General features: G+C 40.3%; 1 protein-coding gene across 4 annotated transcripts in view; it reads right to left on the bottom strand.

The window, feature by feature from the left end:
• Tctn1 (tectonic family member 1) overlaps positions 1-11,234 on the bottom strand; it is a 28,372-nt gene extending 17,138 nt beyond the window's left edge. For 2 of the 4 annotated variants that reach the window (XM_027949195.3, XM_071616789.1), the window contains exons 1-4: positions 10,945-11,234; positions 6,529-6,649; positions 1,855-1,985; positions 399-550 (exon numbers count right to left, since the gene is read on the bottom strand). In XM_027949195.3, coding sequence (XP_027804996.2) covers positions 399-550; positions 1,855-1,985; positions 6,529-6,649; positions 10,945-11,188 — 648 coding nt within the window. In that variant the 5' untranslated portion in view covers positions 11,189-11,234. Of the gene's footprint in view, positions 1-398; positions 551-1,854; positions 1,986-6,528; positions 6,650-6,744; positions 6,910-10,944 lie in introns of those variants that run through there. The other 2 variants (XM_071616803.1, XM_071616796.1) reach the window with 2 other exon arrangements.
• Between the last annotated feature and the right edge of the window lie 16,392 nt (positions 11,235-27,626).

The following is a 27,626-nucleotide window of genomic DNA, read 5'->3' as shown; positions in this document are numbered from 1 at the left end:
GTTTACTATAAAATAGCACACAACCTCCTAAAATCTACAAATAAAATAAATACAATTTTGAGAAGAGGACCAGGCACCAACCAATCCACTCATGTCCCCAGCAGCAAGCCTCAAGCATTTTGCTGCCTCTTTTAAGGTTGAGAAAAACAAATTCTGCAGAGACAAAACACAAGCTTATCACAGAATCAACAACCTTAACTACCATATTCAGAATCTAAACATCCAATTTTAATTTTCATGATCTTTGACTTAGAGGCATAAACATTCATTTTTTTTCCAGTCTATATTAATTCTTCTGTGTTCCAGAAAGTCAGTTTTGCTGGTGACATTAAAAATCAACTTATAAGGCCAGGGTATCTGTGACACAGTGAGCAGGCTCAGTCAAGTTCTTGGCTCACCTCATATTTAGTAGTACTTGGAGCATCCAATTTGGTTGAAAAAGAAACATCTGATTCTGCATTCAATGTAAAACCAGTTGTTGTTTTCATCAATCTGTCAAAATTGTTTTCATCAGGCACTTCTGGATTAATAAAGGATAATGCAGGTTTATCTGTTTAGAAAAAGTGTTTTAAATCAGCATAAATTATGTGTATATATGACATCTTCAGTATTTTGGAAGTAGATTTTAGAAACATTAAGGCTGATGTGAAAAAGACACAGTGTCTTGTTACATATTCACTTCCTCCAGAATTCCCAGAGGCTTGTTAAAAAAGCAGGGTCCCGGGCTGGAGTTGTGGATCAGTGGTATTGTGCTCGCCTGGCATGTGTGAGGCCCTGGGTTTGATTCCCAGAACTACATATAAATAAATAAAATAAAGGTTCATTGACAAACTACTGTTTTAAAAAAGAAGAAGTAGTAGTAATGGTTTTGTATGCACACAGGTGAACAGCACAACAGAAGCCAAAAATATTCATCACTTTCTCCCCACTTTCAGCCCAGGGACTGCTGAGAGCCTGGGGGAAAATATGCAGTGTACAGAACAAAAGGGAAAGAGGGGATGGCATATTTATTGGGCTCATGTTTTGGCAGAGAAAGTGACAGTCACTGGTCAGCAGTCAATTCAGATAACAAATTGCAGTACCTCCACCTATGTTTTCAGTCACAAGGGAACAAAACCAAAATATATACAAATACATTTCAAGAAGATGAAGAAGGGTTCGGGGTGTAGCTCAGTGGTAGAGCACTTGCCTTGCACATGTGAGGCACTGGGTTCTATTCTCAGCACCACATAAAAATAAACCAATAAAATAAAGGCATGCTGTCCATCTACAACTAAAAAAATTTTTCAGGAAAAAAGATGATGAGGAGATTTAACTGATAAAACCATAAATATGTCTCTGAACTGTGACACTTTGATAACATTCACACTCACGTGTACTTTGGATAGAAACACTTACTTGAACTAAATACTCAAATAAAAATAAAGATCCTGTTTTCATGCAAATGTACTTAACAAAAATAAGAAAGAGGAAATAGAAACCACAGGTAATGTTCAAAACTGAACCTGATTTTCAACCATTATGCCAGGAGGAAATACGCTGAAAAAGTCACGTGTGTGTTATATAAATCTGGACTCCCACGCCTGTCTACATAACATAAACACCTTGAAATCAAGAGTGAGAATGGAAAAGACAGGTATATAAGCATGATCACTTTCAAAGAAAATGTTCAGGTCACAGGTCTATAAAATTACTTTCCACTACTTGTAAAATGGCCTCAGAAAATATACTTTATACACATGGCCAAAACAGAATGATCACATCAAATCTAACTGAATGAGATATTTTTCCTTAAAATAACTTTAAAATAAAAACTTTATAGTTTCACAAAATATATCAACGTCAAATACTTACAGTTTGTAATGCGAATGCAGAAAATAGATGGATTGATCTGGTCAATGAGTTTAAATACCCTTTCAGGTGGGTTTGCTTTAAAATTCAATGAATAGATGGCTGCTTTTTGAGTACAAAACTGGCTATCACCCCTGAAAATTAAAAAAAATAATATATAAAATTTAAGGCATAAATATATGATCTTGGGAAGATGTTTTAAAGCCATCAGATATTTGCTGGTTGGGGTGGCTCACACCTGTAATTCCAGCTACTCAGGAGGCTGAGGCAAAAGGACTTCAAGTTTAAGGCCAGCTTCAGTAATTTAGTGAGCTCCTGTCTCAAAATTTAAAAAAAGCTGGGACTGAGTAGGTGGCACATGCTTATAATCCCAGAGGCTCGGGAAGCTGAGGCAGAAGGATTGCAAGTTCAAAATCAGCTTCAGCAATATTTTAAAACATTTAGCGAGGCCCTAAGCAACTTAGTGAGACCCTGTCTCAAAACATAAAAGGAGCTGGAGATGTGACTCAATGGTAGAGTGCCCCTGGGTTCAATCTGCAGTACCATAACAAACAAACAAATAATTTTCATTTTGGCAGAGAAAGTAACAGTCACTGGTCAGCAGTCAATTCAGATAACAAATTGCAGTACATCCACCTATATTTTCAGTCACAAGGGAACAAAACCAAAATATATACAAATACATTTCAAGAAGATGAAGAAGCGTTTGGGGTTCTGGAAGACATTTATAAAACCATGATGTTAGAATTGAATTTGAAACTTTCCTCTAGTGGAAAAATTAAGTCGGTATAACAACCTTTAAGGAAATCTTGTCAAGTATGGATAACAGATCAGGGTATAATTTTAATGTTAACAAACCTTGCAAATTCTGAAAGTATAAATTATATTAAATTTTGTAGAACTTCAAATTCTTTTTAAGTACCCAGATTGGATCCAAAATTACTTGTCTTCAGAGTAAAGCTATCTTCAAAGGAATCATCTGAAAGGTTTAAGGCTTAGAAATTATGGTACAGTCAAGTCTTCTGTCAATCCCAACTTAGCAAGGCCCTAAGCAACTCAGCAAGACCCTGTCTCTAAATAAAACATACAAAAAGCTGGGGATGTGGCTCAGTGGTTGAGTGCCTCTGAGTTCAACCCCTAGTTGCCCCCCCAAAAAAAAAATTATAAACAATCCTCTACAGTTGGTTTAGGTTGTATCTAATTTTCCCCAATTACAATATGAAGCTATAATGACATCCTTATACAAACATCTTCATAATGTTTCCAGTTATTTTCTTCGGCCATGTTCCTGGGAGTAGAACTGCCAGGTCAAAAGGAGGATTCATTATTCAAGGCTTCTGTGGCATTGCCAGGTTGCCCTCCAGAGAAGTAAAACATCCATCTTCATCAACACTGTCACAAGCATGCTTACTTTCCTGTGCCCCTCTCAAGATTGAATATTATCATTCACTTTTTTTTTTTTTTGAAAGGTTTAAGGCTTAGAAATTATGGTACAGGGATTGAACTCAGGGACACTCAACCACTAAGCCACATCTCCAGCCCTATTTTGTATTTTCTTTAGAAACAGGTTCTCACTGAGTTGCTTAGCACCTTGCTTTTGCTGAGGCTGGCTTTGAACTCGCAATCTTCCTTCTTCAGCCTCCAGAGCTCCTGGGATTACAGGCATGCGCCAACGCACCCAACTATCATTTACTTTTTACAGGGCTTAAAGGACTGTTTTAGGAATCAGACAGGCAGAGGGAATGGGAAGCTAATTGAAGCGCTACAGCATTCACCAAGTAGGGAACTGATGGTCTTTGGGAACCTGGTGTAGCATGGCTGGCTGGAGCAGAGGGTTGGAGATGCAGAATAGCCATAAACTGGACCTGGAAGAAGGTGGGGAAGAATATGAGTCCAGGCTAAGGGGTCGATAGGTAATGAGAGCGTCTGAAGTGTCTTTAGCAATGAATGAGGCAGGAGTTTCCCAAGGGAAGTCAGTAGGAATGGGCAAACTCAGGGCTCTGGTGCCTGAGGACTCAAAGGAATGATGCCCCTGACTCCTCCAGCTGGCCAGCCTCCAGCTGGGCAGTATCTCAGTTCACATCTCATACCTCCACCTAGTCCCACTATCCCAGCCTCCAGGTAGGGCGGGAGCCATGAGCCTGCATCCGCAGTGGTATCTTACTTAGTTCTCTACCACCAGGCTTGGCCTCAGTGACCCACTTTGCACACTGTTGCTGAATGACATGAGGTGGGACTTCAGGACATCAGAACCCTTCAGCACACACACAGGCTCCTCGGGACTGAGTCCCAAGCTCTTCTCCACACCTTCTGTGCCACATCCCTCCCAAGCCACGTGAGCTGCCTGCAGATAACTGCACAGGCTATCCTCCTCCACCCCAGGACTCTGTCCGGGCAGTTCCCTGGGCCTGGAATGTCCTTCCCCAGACTCATGCTGGCCAACTTAACTTGTTCTTTGGGACCCAGCTCAGCTTCCAACATCTTTGTAGAAAGCCCTCTCAGCCTAGTGTCTGAGCTGCCAGTCCTCTGAGTTCTCCCAGGATTCAGGAGCAGAAACTGCATGTACTCATTTGTCTCTCTCCCTCACTGGGATGTTCTCAGAGGCAGGATAAGGCTGAACTTATCTTTATATCCCTGGTGCTGGCACACAGGAGTGCTCCAGAAAGGCATGGTGAAGCCAAGAGCACTGGTGCACGCCTATAATCCCAGAGAGTTAGGAGGCTAAGGCAGGAGCATTCCATGTTCAAGGCAACTTAGCGAGACCCTGTCTCAAAAGAAAAAAGGGCTGGGAGTGTAGCTCAGTTGTAAAGAGCCCCTGGGTTCAATCCCCAATGATAAGGAATCAAAGGCTGCTTAGTGCACAGGGAAGGCCAGGCAGTGGCAGGGGTCCTCCAGGATACATTTAGGGGTGGCAGGGGTCCTCCAGGATACATTTAGGGGTGGCAGGGAGAAATCCATTCATCCAGTCCACTTTTTTTTTTAATCAAACCTGGGCCTCGTGCAGGCAGGCAAGTCAAGTATCAAGTATCCTACCAGTGAGTTGCACCCCAGCCAACTCTTTTTCAATGAGGTCTGGTTATGTGGCAGAAGCAGGACTTAGATTAAAAAAAAAAAAGATTTAAAAATATATATATTCTTCTTGTGCTCATGAAACATTCATCCAATCAGCTTATGAATAAATTTACGAGTTATTAGATGACACATAAGAATTGTTGATAGTTTAGTAAATGTAAGTAAACTTTTTGAATTGAGACCTATATAACGAGAATGCTCAGTTAATTAGGAAGAGGACTTTTGATTTGGCTATTTATATTTAGGAGAAAATCACAAAACATAAAAAAAAATGAGATCCTTTCTCAAGGGTATTAGAGATTTAGTCTTGACTTCTATGATAGGGTTCTACAAAACACACCATTTGTTATCAATTTTACTAAGACAGTCATGCCCATCCAATGACTTATCTTTGACTGCTTTTGTGCAACAAAGGTAAAATATAGAAGATGCAATAGAGACTTGGGAAGACTAAAGTATTTATTATCTGGTCCTTTACAGAAAAAAAAATTGCTGACCCCTGTCCTAAATACTATAGTCTACATCTAAAATTGCCATATTAGCTAATAAAAAATTTCATTTGAGAAAATGGTATCAACTTTCCTATACTTACAAAGCAGGAGAGCAGATGACTTTTTTTAAAAAAAATTTATTTATTTTTATTTTTTTTGTAGATGGACACAATACCTTTATTTTATTTTGTTTTTATTTTTATGCTGGGGATCAAACCCAGTGCCTCACGCATGCTAGGTAAGTGTTCTACCATTGAGCCAGCCTCCTTAGATGATGACTTTTAACAAGGACAACCAGGTATAGAGAAAAGTAATCAGACTACAACACCCATTCTCCAGTCTTTTTTTAAACAATATTAGAAATCTATTTGATATCCCACTGGATTGATAAAATGGTTTCTCATGGGAAAAAATCCATTGTATTTCCAAAAAGAATTCAAACTATCATGTATCAATTGTTACAAGGTGCTATAAGGCTAAACTTAAATTAGCTCCCTCTAAATAGTAAATTGGTTCCATCTTGAATAAATGTACCTTTTTTGAAATGCTATTTTTTTTCCAAAAGCTCTGAAATATGAGATTAAATCCTTTAGATGATTTCTTCACTTGTAATCTGCTGGGAATGTCATTTCCCATTGTTCTATACAATGTGAACTGTGAGAATTCCTGGAAGATTTATATATCAGAAAAGTATAAACAAAGCACTGCTGATTATCTTTCTAACTTTTTGTTGCAAGTACTATGTCTACAACAAAAGAGGTAAAATTAAACTGCATTCTTCACGTAGGTATGCATGAGATGCATGAGACATTCACTGTTAGGGAAATGGGACGTGATATCTGTTCACAACTGAAACTGAAATGTGACTCCATCTCTGAACACTGGGAGATTGCACTGTACTCTCCCCAGAAGCAACGTGAGCTCTCTTTGGCCTGCATTATCACCGGGCAGGATGCAAATGAGGGAAATACTGCTTTGCACAGTCTCCCTTCTGTACGATGCAAAACACAGGAAATCAGGTTTGGGGTTTTTGGCCTGGGTGAGTTTTCACTTTCTTTCCCCACATTTTATTATCCTGCTCAAATTTTATCCAAACGAGGTGTCATCTACTTACATGACAACTGGAACTGAGCAGGCAGAAAAGACACTGAAATCCATGGAGCTGCAATCAGGATCACAACAGCAGTTGACATCACACTGTGCTGGGGACAAGTCACAGACACACAGAGCTGCAACTACAGAAAAAAGGAGGGGTAGGATGCAGAGCATCACAATCAGCAGGCAATGACTGCCCCCTGCCACCACAATGTGCCATAAATTAGTAACATACAAAAGTTCCATTTTGTTCTTCCTATTGCACTTCGGGGGGAATTTGTGAAGTAGAAATTAGTCAGTTTGGGCTGGGGATGTGGCTCAAGCAGTAGCGCGCTCGCCTGGCATGCGTGCGGCCCGGGTTCGATCCTCAGCACCACATACCAACAAAGATGTTGTGTCCGCCGATAACTAAAAAAATAAAATAAATATTAAAATTCTCTCTCTCTCTCTCTCTCTTTAAAAAAAAAAAAAAGAAAAAAGAAATTAGTCAGTTTGATGCCACATCAGAGATTTCCCCAAAATGGCTGATCTTTTGACTAGCTTGGAAAGTCCTGTTTGTGCTCTAGCTATAAGGACTCTGATTTGGCAAATTGAACGTGAAACCCAGACACCTGCAGTTTTCAAAATTTTTCAGGTGATGTTGATAATTGACACAGGTTTAAGGACAGCACACCTAAGTTCTTTAACTGACCAAAAGGCCCACTGATTCAGTCGAAGATTCTCAAGCCCTTTCCTAGAGATGATGATTCAGAGAAAGGGCCTACTTAAGGCCTCTAGGAAAAGGAGGTGCAATCTTGTCCCTCTCCTCATATGTAACCTGCAGCTTTGAAGCTAAACGCATGTTTACAGGCTCTTGTCCAAAAGTTGGATGGGCTCAGGTACTTAGATGAGTGTTAGGAATTGAGACAATAAATGGGGGAGGTTAGGAATCTCCCCATTCAGCAATTTTAAATTAATTCATGATTATCTGCATTTGTAATCACTACATTTTTAGATCCAATTTTAACAGATTGAGTATTTATGAGGATCAGAAAAAAAATCCAAAAATCCTGAGAATTTTGGGCACTGAATACTCAGTTATATTCTGTCCCAGTTTATCACAATTTAACTTCTCTACTAATTCATTCTCTTTTGAACTGGGAAAAATCCTCTTCAAAGAAATAGAGCATGAGAATAAAAACACGGAATTTTTGGTAGAGATTATTGCTGGGAAGGAAGAAATAAAAGGAATAAAATCGCTGGGTGTAATCACCGTAATCCCAGTGGCTCAGAAGGCTGAGGCAGGAGGTTCATGAATTCAAAGCCAGCCTCAGTAATTTAACAAAGCTCTGTCTCAGAATAAAATATAAGGGCTGGGGTTGTGGTTCAGTGGTAGAGTGCTTGCCTAGCACTCATGAGGCACTGAGTTCAATTCTCAGCACCACATAAAAATAAATAAATAAAGGTATTGGCCATCAATGACTAAAAATATTTTAAAAATTAAAATATAAAAAGGGCTGTGGGGGCTGGGGATATGGCTCAAGTAGTAGCGTGTTCACCTGGCATGTGTGAGGCACTGGGTTCGATCCTCAGCATCACATAAAGATAAAATAAAGATACTGTGTCCACCTAAAGCTAAAAAATAAATATTAATTAAAAATAAGGGCTGTGAATGTAACTCAGTGGTTAAGCACCCCTGGGTTCAATCCCCAGTACCACAAAAAAGAAGAATAAAATCAAGAATTTACTTATAATGTTTTGCTTCTTTTTCAGAAAAGGATCTCAACCCTAAAAATAATAAGCAAACAAAGGGTATCAAGCAGGGCTGGGGATGTGGCTCAAGCAGTAGCGCGCTCGCCTGGCATGCGTGCGGCCCGGGTTCGATCCTCAGCACCACATACAAAACAAAGATGTTGTGTCCGCCGATAACTAAAAAATAAATATTAAAAAAAAATTTTTTTAAAAAAAAGGGTATCAAGCAAATGTTGGTAGAGAGTCCATGCATCCTTCTTATTTGTATATATGAATTATTCCATGGTAAAAATGAGTTTTAAAAAAATGTAGCCCCCAAAAAGGTATACACTGGAAAAAAAGTATATAAGGGAAAGGTTTTGTCAGCAAATAAATACACAATGCTTACAAACGTTTTCTGCCTTAAGTTTATGTGCTCATATCTAGATAGGGACTCCTTTATGTGCTGAGTAAGATGATGATGTAACCAGTAATCACTAATGTAAAAAATAATAAGAGTAGCTAGGCTCCCTGCCTTTGGCGTTTAAAATTACAATCTTGATTTGTTTTCAAAATGCAAAACCCTTGTAGGTAGCTATAAGACTTCGAAGGATAAAGCAATAGTGTTTAATTAAAAAAAAAAAAAGTCTTCATCTAAGATGCAAGTGCACTTAATCACCCAGCAAGTATCTGTTGAGCACTCACTAGACCTAAGTAGCACTCAGCTGCTCTTCCACGCCTCTTATCATCTGCATGCTTAGCTTGGAGAGCAGGGTACTAAGATGAACAGTATCACTCTTCCACCAGCACAGCCTGCGGCCATTCTGCAAATCTCTATCTAGTTCTAGAGCCAGCCCCCTGCTCTAATCTTAGCAGCTGTGCAACCTAAAATTAGGCAATTCACCTACCTGAATAATGAAGATAACAGTGTCCACACATTGGGAGATTAAATAAGATATATCACAGGTGAAATGCATAACATAGTGCCTACCACACGGGAAGCAGTTAGTTATTACTGTCAGGGGCCTAAAGGGTCCTTTAGAAAGATCAAAACAAGTTCAAATTCATCACCCAGACTGGAAGAAAAACTTTGAATATATGTCCTAGTCATAATGATCCAAGCATTGTTTCATTTTGGGGAGAAAGTACATAACTGATGAGGTTCTTATGTGAATGAAAGTCTAGTCCACAAACCCTAGAGATTTTCAGAAACTGAATACCTGGCTATATTCTGTCCCAATTTGTCATTGATTTAACTTCCCTATCAATTTATTAGATCAACAGGTTAAATGTAAAGCAGAGCTTTGTTTATATATTGAAGTAAGGAATCTATCACTATTATTACCTTCTTACCTGGCTACCCCTTCCAGATTGAATCCCTGTTTACCCCCAGGAGTTTTGTTGGTCCTGGAGATTGGACCCGGGGCCTCGTGCCTACTAAATACCTGCTCTACCATTGAGCCTGGGCCCTTGTCCTTTCTCTTACCGACTACTCCTAGTTTACAAAAGAGGCTCTTTCACGAAATAATGGTTCAGTAACTGAAATTAGGTTCTAGAGTTCAGGATGTCGGCTAATAAGAACTTTTTTATATACGCATACTCATCCTTAGTTAAAAGTCTCTCAAAAAGAGACAAAAGGGGGCTGGGTTGTGGCTCAGCAGTAGAGTGCTCTAGCACGTGCAGGGCGCTGGCTTTGATCCTCAGCACCACATAAAAATAAAGTTATAGGGGCTGGGATTGTGGCTCAGCGGTAGAGTGCTGGCCTAGCACGGACGGGACCTGGGTTCCATCCTCAGCACCACATAAAAATAAAGGCATTCTGTTGTGTCCATCTACACCTAAAAAAAATCAATAAATATTTAAAAATAAAAATATAAAGGTATTTTGTCCAACTACAATATTAAAAAAGAGAGGAGAGAGACAAAAATACATATATACCTACTGGGCATACTCTCAATCCAGACAAAGGATTAAAAAAACAAAAATTTTTTTTTTGAGATGACCTCCTGTGAGATTCTTCGACTGCTATGAACACTCACCCCAGAAAAATGCATATTCCCCAATTTTGCCCTCAATCTCAAGGGATCACAGACATCCCCTGAAGAAATGAATCAAATTAGATTATAAAAAATACTCTCTAAATTTGTAATTCCAGGATTAGAAGATCACTTTAAGAGATATGTTAGTTATCTCTAAATGTAAATCCTAAGAAGTAGGCATAAGCCTTCATCCCTTACCTTCCCACCTCCACTAAATGCAGGAGGAATCCTGAGTTTTTTAAATTGGAATCAACTGACAAAGGCCTTCACCTAGTCAAACTTAATAAGCTACAACGTTGGCGTCTGTTCTTAATACAAGTGAAAAGTTCAATGCAGCTTCAGCATTGATTTCCACCACTGTCTTAAAACTTTCTATTTAATTTCAACTTCAGCTGCAGGGACACGTTCGTCATTGTCATTAGCATTCACGTTGTCCAGGGCCACTGCTCATACTTTCAAGGATTTGACACTGTCCCACTTACGCTCTCTGAGCTTTAGTTTCCCCATTTGTGCGACAGGAATAAGAATTACCTCTTAGGGTTATTGCTGGGGGATCCAAGCCTATGGAACGTTTGGCAATGTCAGCACACAGCAGCCTCAGCTATCACTATTATTACCTTCTCACCCGGCTACCCCTTCCAGATTGGATCCCTGTAGAACCCCAGGAGTTAGCACTTGATACCCACCGTCCGTAACCGGGGTGGGCCTGGGGCCAGAGGCGGAGGACTCCGGGGTTCTGGAGGCCTCCGGGGTTCTGGGGGCCCCCGGGGTCCTAGGCGACAGAGAGGGTCCAAGAATGGCTGGGGCTGGCTCGGTGGAGCTGAGGTCCTCAGTAGTCACCGCCGGGGTGGCCCTGTCCTGGGCGCTCATCGAGGCCCAGCAGCCCTGGAGGACCAGCAGGAGTGGCGCGAGGCCCGGCGGCGGCCCCATGGTGGTGCAGATCCCGGAGCCGCCAGCCGCCAGCGCCGGTTGCCCAGCAACCGCGACAGCCAGGCGCGAGGGATCACGGGAAGAGGCCTGCTAGGCCTCACGAACCGGCGAGGAGAGGGCGGGGCTTGGACAAGATAGGCGGGGCGGGGCCTGGTAGAGGGGCGGGGCTGAGTGAGGGCGGAGTTCAGGGGCGCGTAAATCCCAATTAGGGTTCTCGGTGGGTCTGCGGAGCTTGCTCAAGAGAATACGGAGCCCCAGCTACGCTCTCACGGGATCCTAAGTCAATGAGCCAGGGTAGGGCCCAGGAATCAATATTTCTAACAAATGGCCTGATGCAGCTTGTGGGTGACAAAAATTTAGGAACCGCTGTCCTAACGTGACTATGAGTCTTTCCCAAGAGCATGGGGCTCAATCGTCCTTGAATTCTCTCTATCCCAGACTCTGTGGGCACCAGTTTTCCCTTTTTGGTTTTAGATGCATCTCAGAGGATCACCAGCTAGCTTCTGTCTCCGTGTTGCAACTTTTTTACAGATGATAAACTTGGAAGGAAATAAAGTAGAATAATTTGTAAGTTTTAAAGGGAAAATCAAATGAAATGACCTGGAGACTCAAGATTAAGGAAAGCTGCTCCATTCTAAAATGACTTATTTAGGAGATATCCAAACACGGGAATGTTAGCTATACTTTGCCACTTTACAATTAAGAAATAGATGTCAAAATGCTGAACATATCACGGTATTTATTCAAGAAACTCCTTTACCCATTGAGAAGAATGCCAAACAGTACGTATACCAAGTTTATTAAATTTATATGACAAAGTGAAATAATCAAAGTGACAAGTTCAACACCTTCCTATGGCTTCCAGAAACAAGTGTATAAATATATAATTGGATCACTCAAACGTATATTACAGATATTTCCAATTTTTTTCTGCAAAGGATTGCATTAGCATCTGAGTGAAATTCTGGACTGCTTTTAATAATTGATGAAATACATCTCTTTTTAAAAAACACTATATTTTCCAAAACTTTCATCTTATGACTTCTAAATCAAGGACTTGTTTGTTTTGTTTTTGAAACCTTCTCTTTACTTCCAGCCATCTACTTTCTTTTCAATTCTTTTTTTTAAAGATAGAAAGAGGAGAGAGAGAGAGAGAGAGAGAGGAGAGAGAATTTTTTAATATTTATTTTTCAGTTTTTGGTGGACACAACATCTTTATTTTGTTTTTATGTGGTGCTGAGGATCCAATCCAGTGCCCCGCCCATGCGAGGGGAGCGCATTACCGCTTGAGCCACATCCCCAGCCCTCTTTTCAATTCTTTAATGTCTATGAATCACTTTGTCTTATATTCTTTTCTGAAATTTTAAGCCTAAAATTAAATTAGGCTTCATTTGGGCTGGATTAATGTTTCCATAAAGTGCCCTGCAGCCCGACCATTTTTTGTTCTTAAGATTATGTGATTTAAAAAAAAATTGTTTTAAAGTTGTCAATGGACCTTTATTTTATTTATTGAAACATGGTGCTGAGAATCAAACCTGATCCCTCACACATACTAGGCAAGCACTCTGCCACTGAGCCACAACCCCAGCTCTGATTATGTGATTTTTAAGGTCCTCTTCAAGTCTACCTCCCCACGATTCCAACCATGCTATGACAAGAGTTGGGAAATAATCCCACTACCCTCTTTTGTCCAACTTCAAACTCTTAGTAGATGGCCCAAAAGTCATTTTATGACAGTCAACTTCTTACAAAGTCAAATGAAAATTGTATAAACTCAGATACATTTTGCAAATTTTAGGAACATTGTAACTTTTCACGTAACAAAAGACCCATTTCTGCCAGGCTCTTCTCATCTTTCAGATGAAAGCATTTTTTTCCTCCCCTCCTTTGCCCTGGCTTTTCTTAAGTTCCCTCCTTAGTATGGAAGGACATAAGGACTGGCTAAGACTTAGTTCCATTTTTTGCGCAAAGCCCCAGCATTTGTGTTGTGCACAAATGTTTGTGATTTAAAATGTCCATCTGTTACTCTAGGATTTTTGGCATTCACAATTCCTTGAGTCTGTGCCAACATTGGGAGGAATCAAGACAATACAGCTCTTTGGAGTTCTACACTTAGAAACTGCCACATCAGAGAAGCTTGAAAAGTCAGACTGGAAGAGTAGCTAGACAGAAAAAAAGCTAAGACCGACTTCACGAGGCAGTGTCAACTACTATTTTGCTCTTTGGTGTGGCTTGAGGTGAAATGATTGTTGTTATTATTGTTGTTACAGACATGATTTTTTTTTTCTGGTACTGGGTATTGAAACTAGGGCATTGAGCTACATCCCCAACCCTTTGCAACTTTGATTTTGAGATAGGTTCTCACTGATTTGCCCAGGCTGGCCTCTAACTTGTAATCCTCCTGCCTCAGCCTCCTGAGTAGCTAGGATTACAGGTGTGCACCACTATACCACTATATGTGGCCACCTTTCTTTATTTATCATACCCAAATAGGTTACAAATAGAAAGGCAGAATCACCAAGCTTTGTAAAGGGATTGTTTAGAGCTACAGGGATATCAAGGCTGTGTGCTCTTAAAGGATTGGCCCTACCACTTGACTAAAGTATCTAGTTGATTTCCTGGAACGCCCAGAAGAAAATAACTCTTGACAACTCTATCTCTCTCACTTCTTGGGTGCCTCATTAACCAGGGACCATTCTTGTTCAAGTGTTTTCTGAAACATTATGGGGGCAGTAGGGCTATTTGCACAGAATTCACATTTTTGAAAGGTCTCAAATTTACATTTGACCTTTTCTCATACACACAGTTGTGGGCCTCCACTGACAGGATTGAAATAAGAATTCTTTGTTGTGCATATAATTTTACTTGCATCCTATTATCGGACTGAATTGCAGCTCAAATAAGATGGCTGGCTTTTTCTAAAAAAACATTTCTGTTTTTCATATTTTCAGATGGAAACATTCCAATCACAATGAAAGATGTAGAAAAGAACACACTATACACGGATTATTCAGATCCTGACGTGGTGTCACTCTGGCCCTTGTTTCTTTTCAGTCAAGTTTATTGAGGGATAGTTTAAATACAGTATAAAATTTTTGTGTATGGCTTTCTTTATATATATATATATATATATATATATATATATATATATATATATATATATATATAGTTTTAGGTGAACTCAATATTTTTATTTTGTTTTTATGTGGTACTGAGAATCTAACCCAGTGCCTCATGCATGCTAGGTGAGCGTGCTACCACTTGAGCCACATCCCCAGCCCTATGGCTTTTCTTTTTCATCAAGGTGTAGATATTTTTAGTATATAGTTTTATGAGTTTTAACAAACACATGCAGTCATATAATCACAACTATGATCAAGATATAGAACAATTTTACCACTTCAAAATGTTCCCTCATGTCCCTTTACCATCAGCCTGTCCTATAGCTGGGCACAATGGCATACATGAGTAGCCCCAACTATTCGGGAGTCTGAGGCCTGAGGATCCTAAGTTGAAGGCCAGCTTCAGCAACTTAGAGACCCTGTCTCCAACGAACAAACAAAAACATTTTTTCAAAAACCAACTAACTTGTTAGAATAATGAGTCTCTTCTGCTGTCCCAGGTCCTGATAACATTGATCCATTTTCTGTCTCTACAGTTTTCCGTTTTCCAGAATGTCACATTCATGGTATGTAGCTGTTGAGTTGAGCCTCACTTCTTTCACTTAGCCCTTGAGATTCATCAACGTCACATTTATCAACAGTACATTCCTTTTTACTATCATTGTGAAAAAACACAGCTGTAAATTTACCATCTTCACCATTATTAAGTATACAGTTCAGTAGTATTAAGTAGATTCACATTGTTGGGCAATATATGATTCTGACTATTTTAGATACTTCTGATAAGTGGAAGCAGCCAGTATTTATTCTTTTGTGACTGACTTATTTCATTAGCACAATATCTGGTTTCCTTCTTTTTAAGGCTGTAGAACATTCCTCTGTGGGTGTAAAACAATCTTTTTTCTTTGTCCATTCATCTGTAAATGGACAGCTGGGCTGCTTCCACCATTGTAAATAATGCTTTGATGAACACGGGCCTCAAGTCTCTGCTTTGAATTCTTTTGGGTATCTAACCAGATGTGGTATTGGTGGATCATATGGTAATTCTATCCTAAATTTTTTGAGGAAGCGCTATAATGTTTTCCATGATGGCTGCACTATTTCACATTCCCACCAATGGTGCACGGGGTCCCAACTTCTCCAAATCCTTGCCCACACTTACAATTTTCTGATCTCTTGATGGTGGCCATCCCGACAGGTATGAAGTGATATCTCATTCTGGTTTTGATTTGCATTTTTTAATGTGCTTATTGGCCACTTGCATATCTTATTTGGAGATATGTCTATCCAAGCCCATTGCCCATTTCTTTTTTTTTTTTTTTTTTAGAATTTTAATATTTATTTTTTAGTTTTTGGCGGACACAACATCTTTGTTTGTATGTGGTGCTGAGGATCGAACCTGGGCCACACGCATGCCCGGCGAGCGCGCTACCACTTGAGCCACATCCCCAGCCCCCCATTGCCCATTTCTAAACTGGGTTATCTGTTGTTGAATTGTGGAAGCTCCTTATATATTCTAGATATTATCTTCTTATCAAATATATGATTTGCACATATATTTTCCTTTTCTATGGGTTGCTCTTCAGTGTGTTGTTTCCTTTGATACACAGAGTTTTTTTAAGTTTGATGAAGTTTGTATCATTTGTTGCTTGTGCTTGTAATGTTGTATCCATTGCCAAACCCAATGTCTTGAAGGTTTCCCCAGGTTTTCTTCTAGGAGTTTAGTAGTTTTAGGTCTTACATTGAGGACCTTGATCTCTTTCCCTGCCTTTGTTAGTGCTAGGGATCAAACCCAGGGCCTTGTGCATGCTGGGCAATGATGTACCATAGGTTTTAAATCTATTTTAATTTTTGCTCAGGCTCTAAGGTAAGAGTCCACTTTCATTTTTCTGCATGTTTTCCCGACATCATTTGTTGAAAAGACTGTCCCTTTTGTGTAGTCTTAGAACCCTTGTTGACAGTCATGTAGCCCTGTTTGCTGTTTTCTCCCAGTCTGATCCTTTTTTATTGCTGACAACTATTCCAAATATGGATGTACTGAGATTTGTTTATCCATTCTCCAGCTGAGGAATTTTGGTTCTCCCAGTTTGGGGTGGTTACAGATAAAGCCATTACACAGATTTTGTGTGAACACACATTTTCAGTTCCCTCAGGTATATCCCCAAGAGCAAGATTTCTGGATGGTATGTCCATGTATGTTTAGAATTAAAAGAAACTGCCCAAGTCTTTTCCTGAATGACTTCTTTTTTTTTTTTTTTTTTTTTTTTGGCATTGGAGATTGAACCCAGGGGCGCTTAACTGCGGAGCCACACCCCCAGCCATTTTTATTTTTTATTTTGAGATGGGGTCTCGCTGAGTTGCTCATGAGGACTTGGTGGGACCACTGCTCTGTCCTCCCCCACCTCAGTTTCAGTTTCTGTGTTGTAAACTTGTTGTCCCCGTGTCCTTGGGGCCAGTTGTTGCCCTTTCGTCCTCCTCTTACTAGCAACCTGCTGGTGAATTCTTGCTGAGCCCTGAACCTGCATGGATTGGCCCTGTCTTGGGGGAAGGCATTTCTGCCACACCTTGTTTTAAAGCCTAAATCTTTTGTGAATCCAAATTTGTTAGAAAGAAGGCAAAGAGTGAAAAAAGGCAAAAACAAGACAGGGTGACCATCTTTGGACATGGGTCAAAAACCTCAGCTTTTGAGGAAGCCTGTTCTCCAGACCCAAAAGTCAGGCCCTGTGGTCAGATACATTTACTTATCTTTATATATTTCCTTTAATTTTTTTAATGTTTATTTTTTAGCTTCAGGTGGACACAATATCTTCATCTCTATTTCTATGTGGTGTTGAGGATTGAACCCAGTGTTTCATGCATGCTAGGCAAGCACTCTACCACTGAGCCACAGCCCCAGCCCTGGTCTGATATATTTATGAAGACAATTAGAAATTTGGAATTGCTGGGTGTGGTGGCATACCCTTGTAATCCCATTGGCTCAGGAGACTGAGACAGGAGGATCTCTAGTTCAAAGCCAGCCTCAGCAACTTAGTGAGGTGCTAAGTAACTCAGTGAGATCCTGTCTCTAAATAAAATACAAAATAGGGCTGGGGATGTGGCTTAGGGGTTGAGTGCCCCTGAGTTCAATCTCTGGTACCAAAATAAAAAGAAAAGAAAGGGGAAAAAAAAAGAAATTTGGACTGTTGTGGCCACTTCAGAATTATTGTGATCATAGCTATGAGAAATCTGAATGGAACAAACCCTAATTCCAAACCTCCAAAGTCTCCAAGTCCCTACCTTATTGTCAACTTATGAGAGGATAAAAAGATGATCTGATGAGAGAAGAGGAGGCTTAGATAGGTCTGTTCAGACAAAGACTCAAATTGCTGCTTCTTTTATGTGGACGTCATTTGTAATCCCTCAAAGGGAATGAGGAGCTCCTCTCCCACCGGACCCCAGCCACAGGCTCTACTGCAGAAGTCAGAGGCCCACTACAGGGGGACAAAGCATCTGCCACCTGTCCCCTCCAGGTGTGATCTACCCGGGAGAGTCCTTCTAAAATGTTATCTATAACACACCAGAAGCTGGTAATTGTAAGTTTCTGGGGAGGAAAAGGGCATCATTCTTTATTATGGGGGTATTACTTGTCAATTGAAAATTAGTTAATTTTAAAATTAAATAAGCACAGCAATAAAATGAAATTTAAGAACCATCTTCCCTCCCTTGTAGGGTAGCACTCCCAGTTACGTTAAGGGCAACAGTTGAAAATAGGGCAACCCCTCACCCCCATCTTGTCCAACATCATCTGCTTAAAATTAGGTTAAAAGCAAAAATGTAGAACAAAAACTTGTGAATTATTTTCAAGTCTTTCTAAAAAATTAGACTCAACTACTATAGTACTCTACAGCTGCTCAGTAAGACAGTGTTTGCTTTGAAGACTTAGTGAAAATATAGCTATTAAAGCTTTTTAAGCAGAAGGCACAGAAGGAGACCAGCTGGCTGCCCAGGTAACATCTCTTGGCTGAATGATTTTCTTTGCTGATCACCATGATTGGTCTGGCCCTCAGTTTTGAAGTTACAGAAATAAAACCTTTCTAGGACAGCCCAAGATATTGGGTCATGGTAAGGAGACCTTCCAGAAACCAGAGGAGAGATGCCCATTTATTGCTGCTACTTGTCTTTCAAATCTCACCTCCTCCATCACCCACCAAGGAGGCAGAACTTCATCAGCTCTGGAATAAGACCATCTGGGTTAATCCTGTTCTATCCCTTATCAGCTGAGTGACCTTGAGCAAGCTACTTAACCTCTCTGAATCTCAATCCCTCATCTGAAAAATAGAGAATATGCCTACACGGAGAGTAGCTGGAAGAGTTAGATTCAGGTACACAAACACTTAGCTTAGGGCCTGGCAGCATGTATCTGCTTCATAAATAGTGGATTGAAAGTGTCCCTCCCATACACCACCTCGCACACTGACTTTGTCTTTGTATTCCCAACTTCAAATAAATGACCGACACCAAAAGAGCACTCAAAGATGGAGTTATTACAACTTCTCTAAGCTTCACTTCTACGTCTTGATTTCTTCTTGGGATGTTAGTGGGTGTGATTGATGATCGTCGTCTATACCAACGGTGTCCAATAGAAATATAATACAAAACTCAAATGAGAAGCACTTAAGTTTAAGTTGTCTAGTGCTGCATTTTTTAAATTTTTTAATATTTATTTATTTATTTTTGCTAGTGCTGTATTTTAAAATGTAAAAAGAAACCACAGAAGTTATTATTATTATTTTTTTTTTTTGAAACAGGATCTTGCTATGTTGCTCAGGCTGGTCTAAAATTGTGAGTTCAACCAATCCTCCTGCGTTGGCCTCCCAAGTAGCTAGGATTACAGGTGTGCACCACTGTGACCAGCTTTAATTTAAATAATGTATTTTATTTAACCCAATAAATGCAAAATGTTATCAGTTTGACATGAAATCAAAATTTTGAAATTATTATTTGCCAGGTTTCAGAATAATGAGTTAATTCCTTTGTATCCTCCAAAGATGATCAACAAGTTGAGTTTTTAAAGCATTATGAATATATTGATTTAAATGTATTTGATCTTGATCTTTATTGACGTTCATCTTGTCCCGTGTTTGGCTGTGGGAGCCTTTTCAGATTGAGACTTTATATGTGTATGGTTCTGGGGATTGAACCCAGGGACACTTGACCTCTGAGTCACATTCCATTCCAAGTCCCTTATTATTAATTTTTTTTTTTTTTTTTAGAGCTAGGGATTGAACCTGGGACCTTGTGCATACTAGGCAAGAGTTCTACCAATAACTCATATCCTCAGCACCCCCAGTCCTTTATTTAAAAAAATATATATAGTTGTAAATGCACAGAATGCCTTTACTTGTTTATTTTTATGTAGCACTAAGGATTGAACCCAGTTCCTCACACATGCTAGGCAAGCTCTCTGATACTGAGCGAGAGCCCCAGCCCCAGTCCTTTATTTTTTATTTTGAGACAGAGTCTCATTATGATGACCAAACTGGCCTAGAACTTCCCATCTTCTTGTCTTAGCCTCCTGAGTTGCTGAGATTACAGGCATGTGCCACCACGCCCAACTGCTTGAGATCTTTTAACATCACCCTAATAGGTTTTAAAATAGGTTTTTTTCATACTTTCTGGTATGAAAAAAAAATTCTGTGATATTCTTGTACTTTCAGACCTGGAATCAACCACTTCTCCTAGGAGTCCTGCTTTCTTCTACTCAGAAATGATAGTTAGAGACCACAATTTGGGCACAACAGAAAATCTATGCTCCTAAATTGCAGAGTTTCCAGATAAAATACAGATGTCCAGCTAAAGCTGCATTTCAGATCAACAATAAACATCCTCAGTGTAAACATGTCCCAAACACCACATAGGGCATACTTAAATACCTAAAAATCATGTTTAACTGGTTCCCTTTTTTTATTTGCTAAATCTGACAATTTTATGTTATTTATAGGTTATTTCAGTGGATACAACTAATAAATACATATTCTTTCAAGATAAAATCCATCAGATTGATATTCCTTTTCCTTTTTCCTGTTTCGGTGATGGAGATTGAACCCAGGGGCACTTTACCACTGAGCTACATCCCCAGCCTTTTTAATTTTTTTGTTTTGAGATAGGGTCTTGCTAAGTTGCCCAGGCTGGCCTTGAACTTGGGTCCCTTCCATCTAAGCCACCCCAGTAGCTGGGATTACAGGTGTGCACACTGTGCCAGGCCCATCGTACCGATGTTTCTACCTAAAATCAACACTGCAGGGGTTTTCCTTAACCAAGCGGATCTCACCCGTGTGCCTCTTCTTTGCCATGCCATAAAGCTAGGTTCTTAGCAAAGCCAACAAAATTTGTTATTTTATCCCAAAATACACATTTATCATAGTGCTATAGTACAATGTCAATAACAGAATAACAATATTAATACTACCACCAGTCATATGATGGTTAAAAACAGGTTAAGCCACATGCAGTGGTGCACACCTGTAATTCTACCTGCTCGGGAGGCTGAGGCTGGAGGATCTCAAGTTTAAAGCCAGCCTCAGCCAATTAGTGAGGCCCTCAGCAATTCAGTGAGACCCTGCTTCTTATTTAAAAAAAAAAAATGGGGGCACTGGGGATATGATTCAGTGGTTAAGCAACCCTGGGTTCAATCCCCAGATACCAAAAAACAAAAACAAAACAAAACAAAAAGGGTAAGATTATTATAGCTACACACTTTTTGTTTGATCCCTGTTTTTAGGATGTTGCTCACCTCCACTCATTTCTCTTACTGCTGTGTTTGAACCCAGGACTTACCTAGTTCAAGCTCTCCAGAGAATAGATACCTGTATTCTCAGTGATTTGGGAGAGGGAGTCACAAGGGGATGGGGGCCGGGGGTAATCTGAGGCCTAACAGTTTCCCAGATTTTATTTATGTTCATTAAGTGCTATTTTTGGTTCCACCTGTCACCCCAGGTACCTGGGATCTTCAATTCCTGAGCGATTCTGGGATTACAGGGGTGCCTGCTGCAGAATGTGTATGTGAGCAAGCAAGACGTGACACTAGGTACTTAATAAGCCCTCAAAAATAATTTAAAATGTTACTGGAGGAAGGGTGAAGAGCTCCATAACTTAGAAGGACAAGAAAAGGTGCATGAATCCATGTAAAGCTAAAAAAGAAAAATTCTGTGCTAATCTTGGCCTTGCGTTTGTTGGGGTTAGCCGTTCCGAATCTTGTAGTTCCACCTTATACCTGCAGGTGGCAGCCTTTGTCACCAAAACTTGGTTCCTCTCCCAGGACTGACCCTGAGAGAAAAACTCTTTGTTCACTGGCTGCATTTCACTCACCAAATATTTACTGAGCAACTATTATGTGCCAGGAACTTGGGAAACACCAGTCATCAGCAGACACGCAGAACTTACCGTTGGCAACGGCTCTAGAATTTCAGAGAAGCTGCGGGCTTTCCCCAAAAAAAACCTTCCCCATAAGTGTGTTTTTATGAAGCAGAGCCCTAAGGTCTAACAGTTTCCAAGATTTTATTTATGTTCAATTAAGTGCTATTTTTGGTTCCACCTCTCAATGGAGTCCTCACTCACAGTGAGTTTGCAAAAACAATGCTGACATCACTTACTGCCGATTTTTTTTTTTTTAAGGCCTACTTGTACTTAAAGAGAAGTTCATAAGCTTTTTCATAAGCTCCACCCTCAGAGAAAAGGTTTGGGATGGTGAGGGCCATTGAGATTGTCACCGATGCAGAAAGGGAGTGGGGGAGTGCGGGGGTGGAGGGAGGATTTAGGAATTATGGGCCAGAGATAACACTCTCAAAATGCTGCCAAATTTTTAAGCCAAACATTTCCTTTTTAGGAAGAATTATCCTAAATTTGGAAATAAAACCAGGAGCAGGGCAGCATAGTTCTTTCAACATCATCTAGAACATCGTTTTAAAAGCTCACCCCAAATTGTTTAATTCTGTAGCAGGAGTCTGCAAACTTTTTCTGTGAAAGTCTAGAGAATAAACATTTTAGGCTTTGCAGACAATATGCAGCTCAACTCTGCGATTCTAGAACTCAGTGACTGTAGAGCAAAGGCAGCTTTATATGGTCAACAAATGGATATAGCTGTGTTCTAATAAAACTTTATTAAAAATACAAATGGCAGGGCTGAATTGGGCCCACCAGCCACATATCTGGACAAAGACATATACCTGTGTTTGCCTTGCTATTTTCTACTGATTAGCAACTCAGATTCTTGTCCAGTAGCTTTTTAAATTATTTCTCTTCAAAACAAAACAACAACAACAAAAGAATCCAGTAGATTTATAGTTTTTATTACCAGTTCTGTATCTCATTGAGTTACTAGTTCCTCAGAATGCTTTCTGAACCAACTTCACTATCTTACTGTTTGTTCTTTGACAAGCTGAATAACTCTTTGACCTGCCTTCATTCTATATTTGGATGAATCATGTTTTAATTTCCAACATCCTGGGCTGTTCCACTTTGTGGAAGCTTTATGTTATACTTTTGTTGTTATAGTTTATGATCCCTTTTGTTGTCCCCTAGTAATTCGCAGTAAAACTATTAACTAACAAAGAGCTCTGTGTTCTGGAAAGTGGAAAAGAAAGGGGGAATTAGGAACTGCTTCCCACTCTATTGTCACAATCAAAGGACAGAAATAGAGAAACCCTCCGTAGTGGGGACAGAGTTTTTTTGTGCCTTGGCAGGGAATAAAAAGAAAACCCCATATGATTTCTCCCTACATTCCTTTCCTCTCCGCCCCAAATAAGGCATAATTCTTTATATCTCCAAAAATGGCCTATGGAAGGCGGCATTCTGTTTTATCCAATCTCAGATTTAATCTCTAGGATTTCACTTCCGCATCGAAGTCCTGAATTCTTGGCCTCTTGAAATCCAAAGCAAGTCCCACACAGAGCTCTTAAGTTTTGGGCGCACTGAGCAAATACATGTTCGTGTCTTTGTTTATATGGAACAGACTTTTCTTTTTACTTTAATTATATCTTTCCTCTGATAAAGCACTCTAATGGCTTTCCATTGCCTTAGCATAAAACTCCAAACCCTCACCATCACCTCCAGGACCCTACGTGATCTGCTTTTGTATCTTCTTAACCTCAGCACCTACCTCCTCCTCCTTCCCTACCTGCTTGAGCCATACTGGTCTTTTTCTTGCTTCTTGACCAAGCCAAACTTATTCCTTCCCCAGGACATCTACAGCAGCTATTGCCTTCATCTGGAATGTTCTTCCTCCAGAACTTTGAATGTCTGGCTGTTCTCAAATTTTCATGTAAATCTCAGTTCAAAAGACACCTTTTCAGAGGGCTTCACCTCAACCCCACCGCCCTATCTAATTTAGCCTTCCCATTCTGTCATCTCCCTGATTACTAGTGAGACTGGCTTTCTTTTCATGTTTACCAGCTAGTACAGTTTTCTGTTCTGAATGGCTTCTGCTAGGCATTTAAAAATGTCTTTCTACTAAGTTGTTACTTTTTTTCTTTCTTCTTCTTCTTCTTTCTGGTATTGGTGATTGTAGTATGGCTTGACTGCATTTGCCCCATCCTTTTCCCTGTCAACGGATGCTCAGATCATATGCACTTTTTGGCTAGTGTGCACCATGCTGCTATTAGCATGGGTGTGCAGTTATCTGTTGGAGCCCCTGCTTTCAGTTCCTTGGGGTGCACACCCAGAAGTGGAATTACTGGGTCACACAGTAATTCAGTGTTTTTTTCATGGAAACACCATCCTGTTTTCCATGGCAACAGTACCATTTTATATCCCACCAACAGAGCACAAGCCTCCCAACGTTTCTGAATCCTTATCAGCACTTATTTTCTGTTTTTTGACAGCAGTCTTCCTAATAGGAGTGAGGTAGGAGCTCATCGTGATTTTAATTTACAGTTCCCAGGTGACTAGTGATGCTGAGCATTTTTTATTGGCCATTTGTTCGTTCATCTTGTTTGGAAAAATGTCTATTCAAGTTCTTTGCCCGCTTTTTAATTGGTGTTTCTTTCTTTCTTTCTTTCTTTTTCTTCTTTTTTTTTTTTTTGTACCAGAACTCAAGGGCACTTGACCACTGAACCACATCCCCAGCCCTATTTTGTATTTTATTTAGAGACAGGGTCTCACTGAGTTGCTTAGCGTTCAGGATCCTCCTGCCTCAGCCTCCCCAGACACTGGGATTACAGGCATAAGCCACGGTGCCCGGCTGGTGTTTCTTTTTCTTTTTTTTTTCTTTTTCTTTTTTTGCTGTGTTTGTTGATTTGCAGGAGTTCCTTATATATTCAGGATATCAACCCCTATCAGACACATAATCTGCAAACATCTCTCCAGTTCTGTGGGTTGCCTTTCTCACTCTATTCTATCCTTTGATGTGCAGAGAAGTGTTAAATTTTGATGTTATCCAATTTATCTACTTTTCCTTTTGTTACCTGTGCTTTTGGCATCACATCAAGAAATCATGGCCAAATGTAATGCCAACGAAGCTTCCCCCTGTTTTCTCCTAAGAGCTTCATAATTTTAGCTCTTACAAGAGGCCTTTGATCTTTTTTTTGATAAACTTATTTTAATGTTGTAAATTACTTTGGTCACAACTTCCCTTAGCAGTTTGTGCACTTTTTCAAAATTATTGAAGCCATTACTTCTCATCCCTATAGTCTCTATTTTTTTTTTCTCAAAGTCTTAACAATTTGCTCTTCACTCCTCAAATTTATTCTTTCTTCCTTTATTTTTTGGAATTTAACTTTTGTATATGGTATAAGTTAGGGATCTGATTTAAAGTCCCCTCCCCTAGAGGGATCACCAATCTTATCACACTGTTTGAAAATAATTAACTTTCCCACTAATTTATAATATCACCTCAGCTTCCTCTCAGGTTTCTATACGATCATGGATCTTTTCTTTCTACCTCACTGAGACTTCAAAAACTCATTTCCCTTTCCAATCTGTCTGGTCTATCTACCGAGATCACAGTTTTGTTTTGTTGGGTTTTTAAAAATATCTTTATTTTTCATTTATTTATTTTTATGTGGTGCTCAGGATCAAACCCAGTACCTCACATGTATGAGGCAAGTGCTCTGCCCCTGAGCCACAACCCCAGCCCCAAGAGACCACTGTTTAAACTTAAAAAAAAAAAAAAAATCTGCCTTCTTCCAGTTGATAGAGCCAATCTTCCTTTATTTGTCTTTCACTCTTCTTCAAGTTTTGTCCTGGTAATATGACAGAAGCATATTTTCAAAAGCAACCCAGGTCCTCTTTGATTTCCTGAGCAAACCTGTTTCCCCCAGATACAAGCTCTTAAGCATAAGTCTCATGAACTGTCCTCTCAGCTGTCATTCATTTCCTCTACCTCCACCCACAAAAAAGCATATTTTCTACCTAAGGGCTCTGTTTTCTCTCCGTCCCCTCACTCATTAATAAAATATACTCCCATTCTATGGGTGAAGTCAGAGTCTAGTTTTCTCAAACTCAAGGTGATCAGGTTGTTGCATAACCAATAAACAAATCAGACTCAACCTGCCCAGCTGAATGATTTACGAAGAGGTATCACGGGAAGCAAAAGCCTCCTAGAGGCTAACCGTTTTTTCAACAGAGCCTAACCGTTTGTCAGCTGAAGCTCTGCCCGCTTTAAGGTAAGCCTTCTCTGGGACAGAAAGGCTTTTTCCCCAGTGATCTAATCCCTGTTCCAGCTGCCTGCTGAGGTCAAAGCTGTGCTCACAGCGGTTAGGTCAAGGCCAGCCCCAGAGGCCCTTGTACTCAGGCATTTGCCAGTTAAAATCCTGCTGAACAACTCTGGTTATCACAAACCACCCAGGTCAAGAATCCACTTGACCCACAATTACTTTTAAGCCCAGAGCCCCGTCTGCACCAGAAATTGGATCTCTACCTGTTATTTTAGCCCACCCAAATGTCAGCCCTTGTATCTGCCTCTCAAAATTTTCTGAGGAGAAAATTTAAATGAACATTTTGGAGTTTGGTGGGATGATCATTAATTATACTTGTCCACTAAGAAGCAGATGCATGAATCCAGAAACCAGAGCTCCAAAGAATTAGCATTAGAGACCGTGGCTTAGTTGTACACATATCTCCCTCTGGATCAAGTTCATTTACCCAGTCGCAGGCTGTTTTTACTGCAAGCCTTTTCCATAGGGACAGGCTCCCATGGTGGAGGAGGAGATCATGAGTGTCCAAGGGTCAGGCTACAGCAAAAAGAAAAAGGAGAAAGAGAGAGACATCAGGCTGAGCATCTTCTCCCAAGCCCACCAGCCAATCACTCCTCATTTTATGGAGAGACAAAAGAAAGAGGTCAGAAATTCCCTTCAGTGGTTTTTCTGTTGAAAAGTGAAAGTTCCTTCTCCTCTACGTAAATTAGAAGAGAATAAACTCCCTTCTAATAGTTGCCTTTGGTTTGGGAACTTATTCTTGGTTCAATAATGGTAGCCATGGTACCTAGGTCACATGATGTGTTTGTCAGGATTCGTCGCTTTGCAAGCCAAAACAGAAGAGGCTTAAGCACAATAGGGAACTCATATGATTCAGAGACTGATCTTTGCTCAGGCAAAGCTGAATATAGGGGTTTGAATGGTGTCACCAGGCCTCTGCGTCTTACCATCTCTAGACTCTGCTGCTCTCCATATTGACTGTTTTCTGGTAGATTCTTCCCAAGAAATAGCAAAGACCACCAGCAGGGGTCCCAAGCTTGCATTCTACCAATCTGAGGAACCCTGGTGAGAATTTCTCCTTCCTAATACTTTCAGCAAAATCTCATAGCCAGGCACCCACCTGTAATCCCAGAGACTTGGGAGGCTGAGGCCACTGGCTAAGGATCTACTTCAGAGATAGAGAAAAAAAAAAAAAAAATCTCATACTTGGGTTTTATTGGTCTGTCTTGGGTCATGTGCTTTCTCTCTGGGCCAATCACTATGACCAGGAGAATCAGATGCAATTGACCAGGCTAGGGTCAGGGGTCCACCACTCTTGGTGCCTTAGCCCAGTTCCACCCAAACCTTGTGTTTTGGGGAAGGGTAGATTATGTCTTCAAGGAAAATCAAAATATTATAATCAGAGATTCAGGGGAGTGAATTCTGGGTGGAGAAAATATGAACATCACACAAGATGAAAGAATCATCTACGTCTAGTTCTTCCAAAGGGTTTTGCAGGGTGCCATTACAAGGCTCAGGAACACCTGCAGTTGAGCCCAGCCCTGGCTTCCTATGGGATGCACTTCCGCCCCCTTGGCTGTAAATAAGTTGCTTGTTTGGTGTGATCACTAAGGTTCTTTTATCCAATAGCATTGCTTATTTAGCACC

The sequence above is a fragment of the Marmota flaviventris genome, chromosome 1, assembly GCF_047511675.1.
Source record: "Marmota flaviventris isolate mMarFla1 chromosome 1, mMarFla1.hap1, whole genome shotgun sequence".
Lineage (NCBI taxonomy): Eukaryota > Metazoa > Chordata > Mammalia > Rodentia > Sciuridae > Marmota > Marmota flaviventris.
The sequence above is the reverse complement of the archived record's forward strand: the minus strand, read 5'-3'. Positions and strand labels throughout refer to the sequence as shown.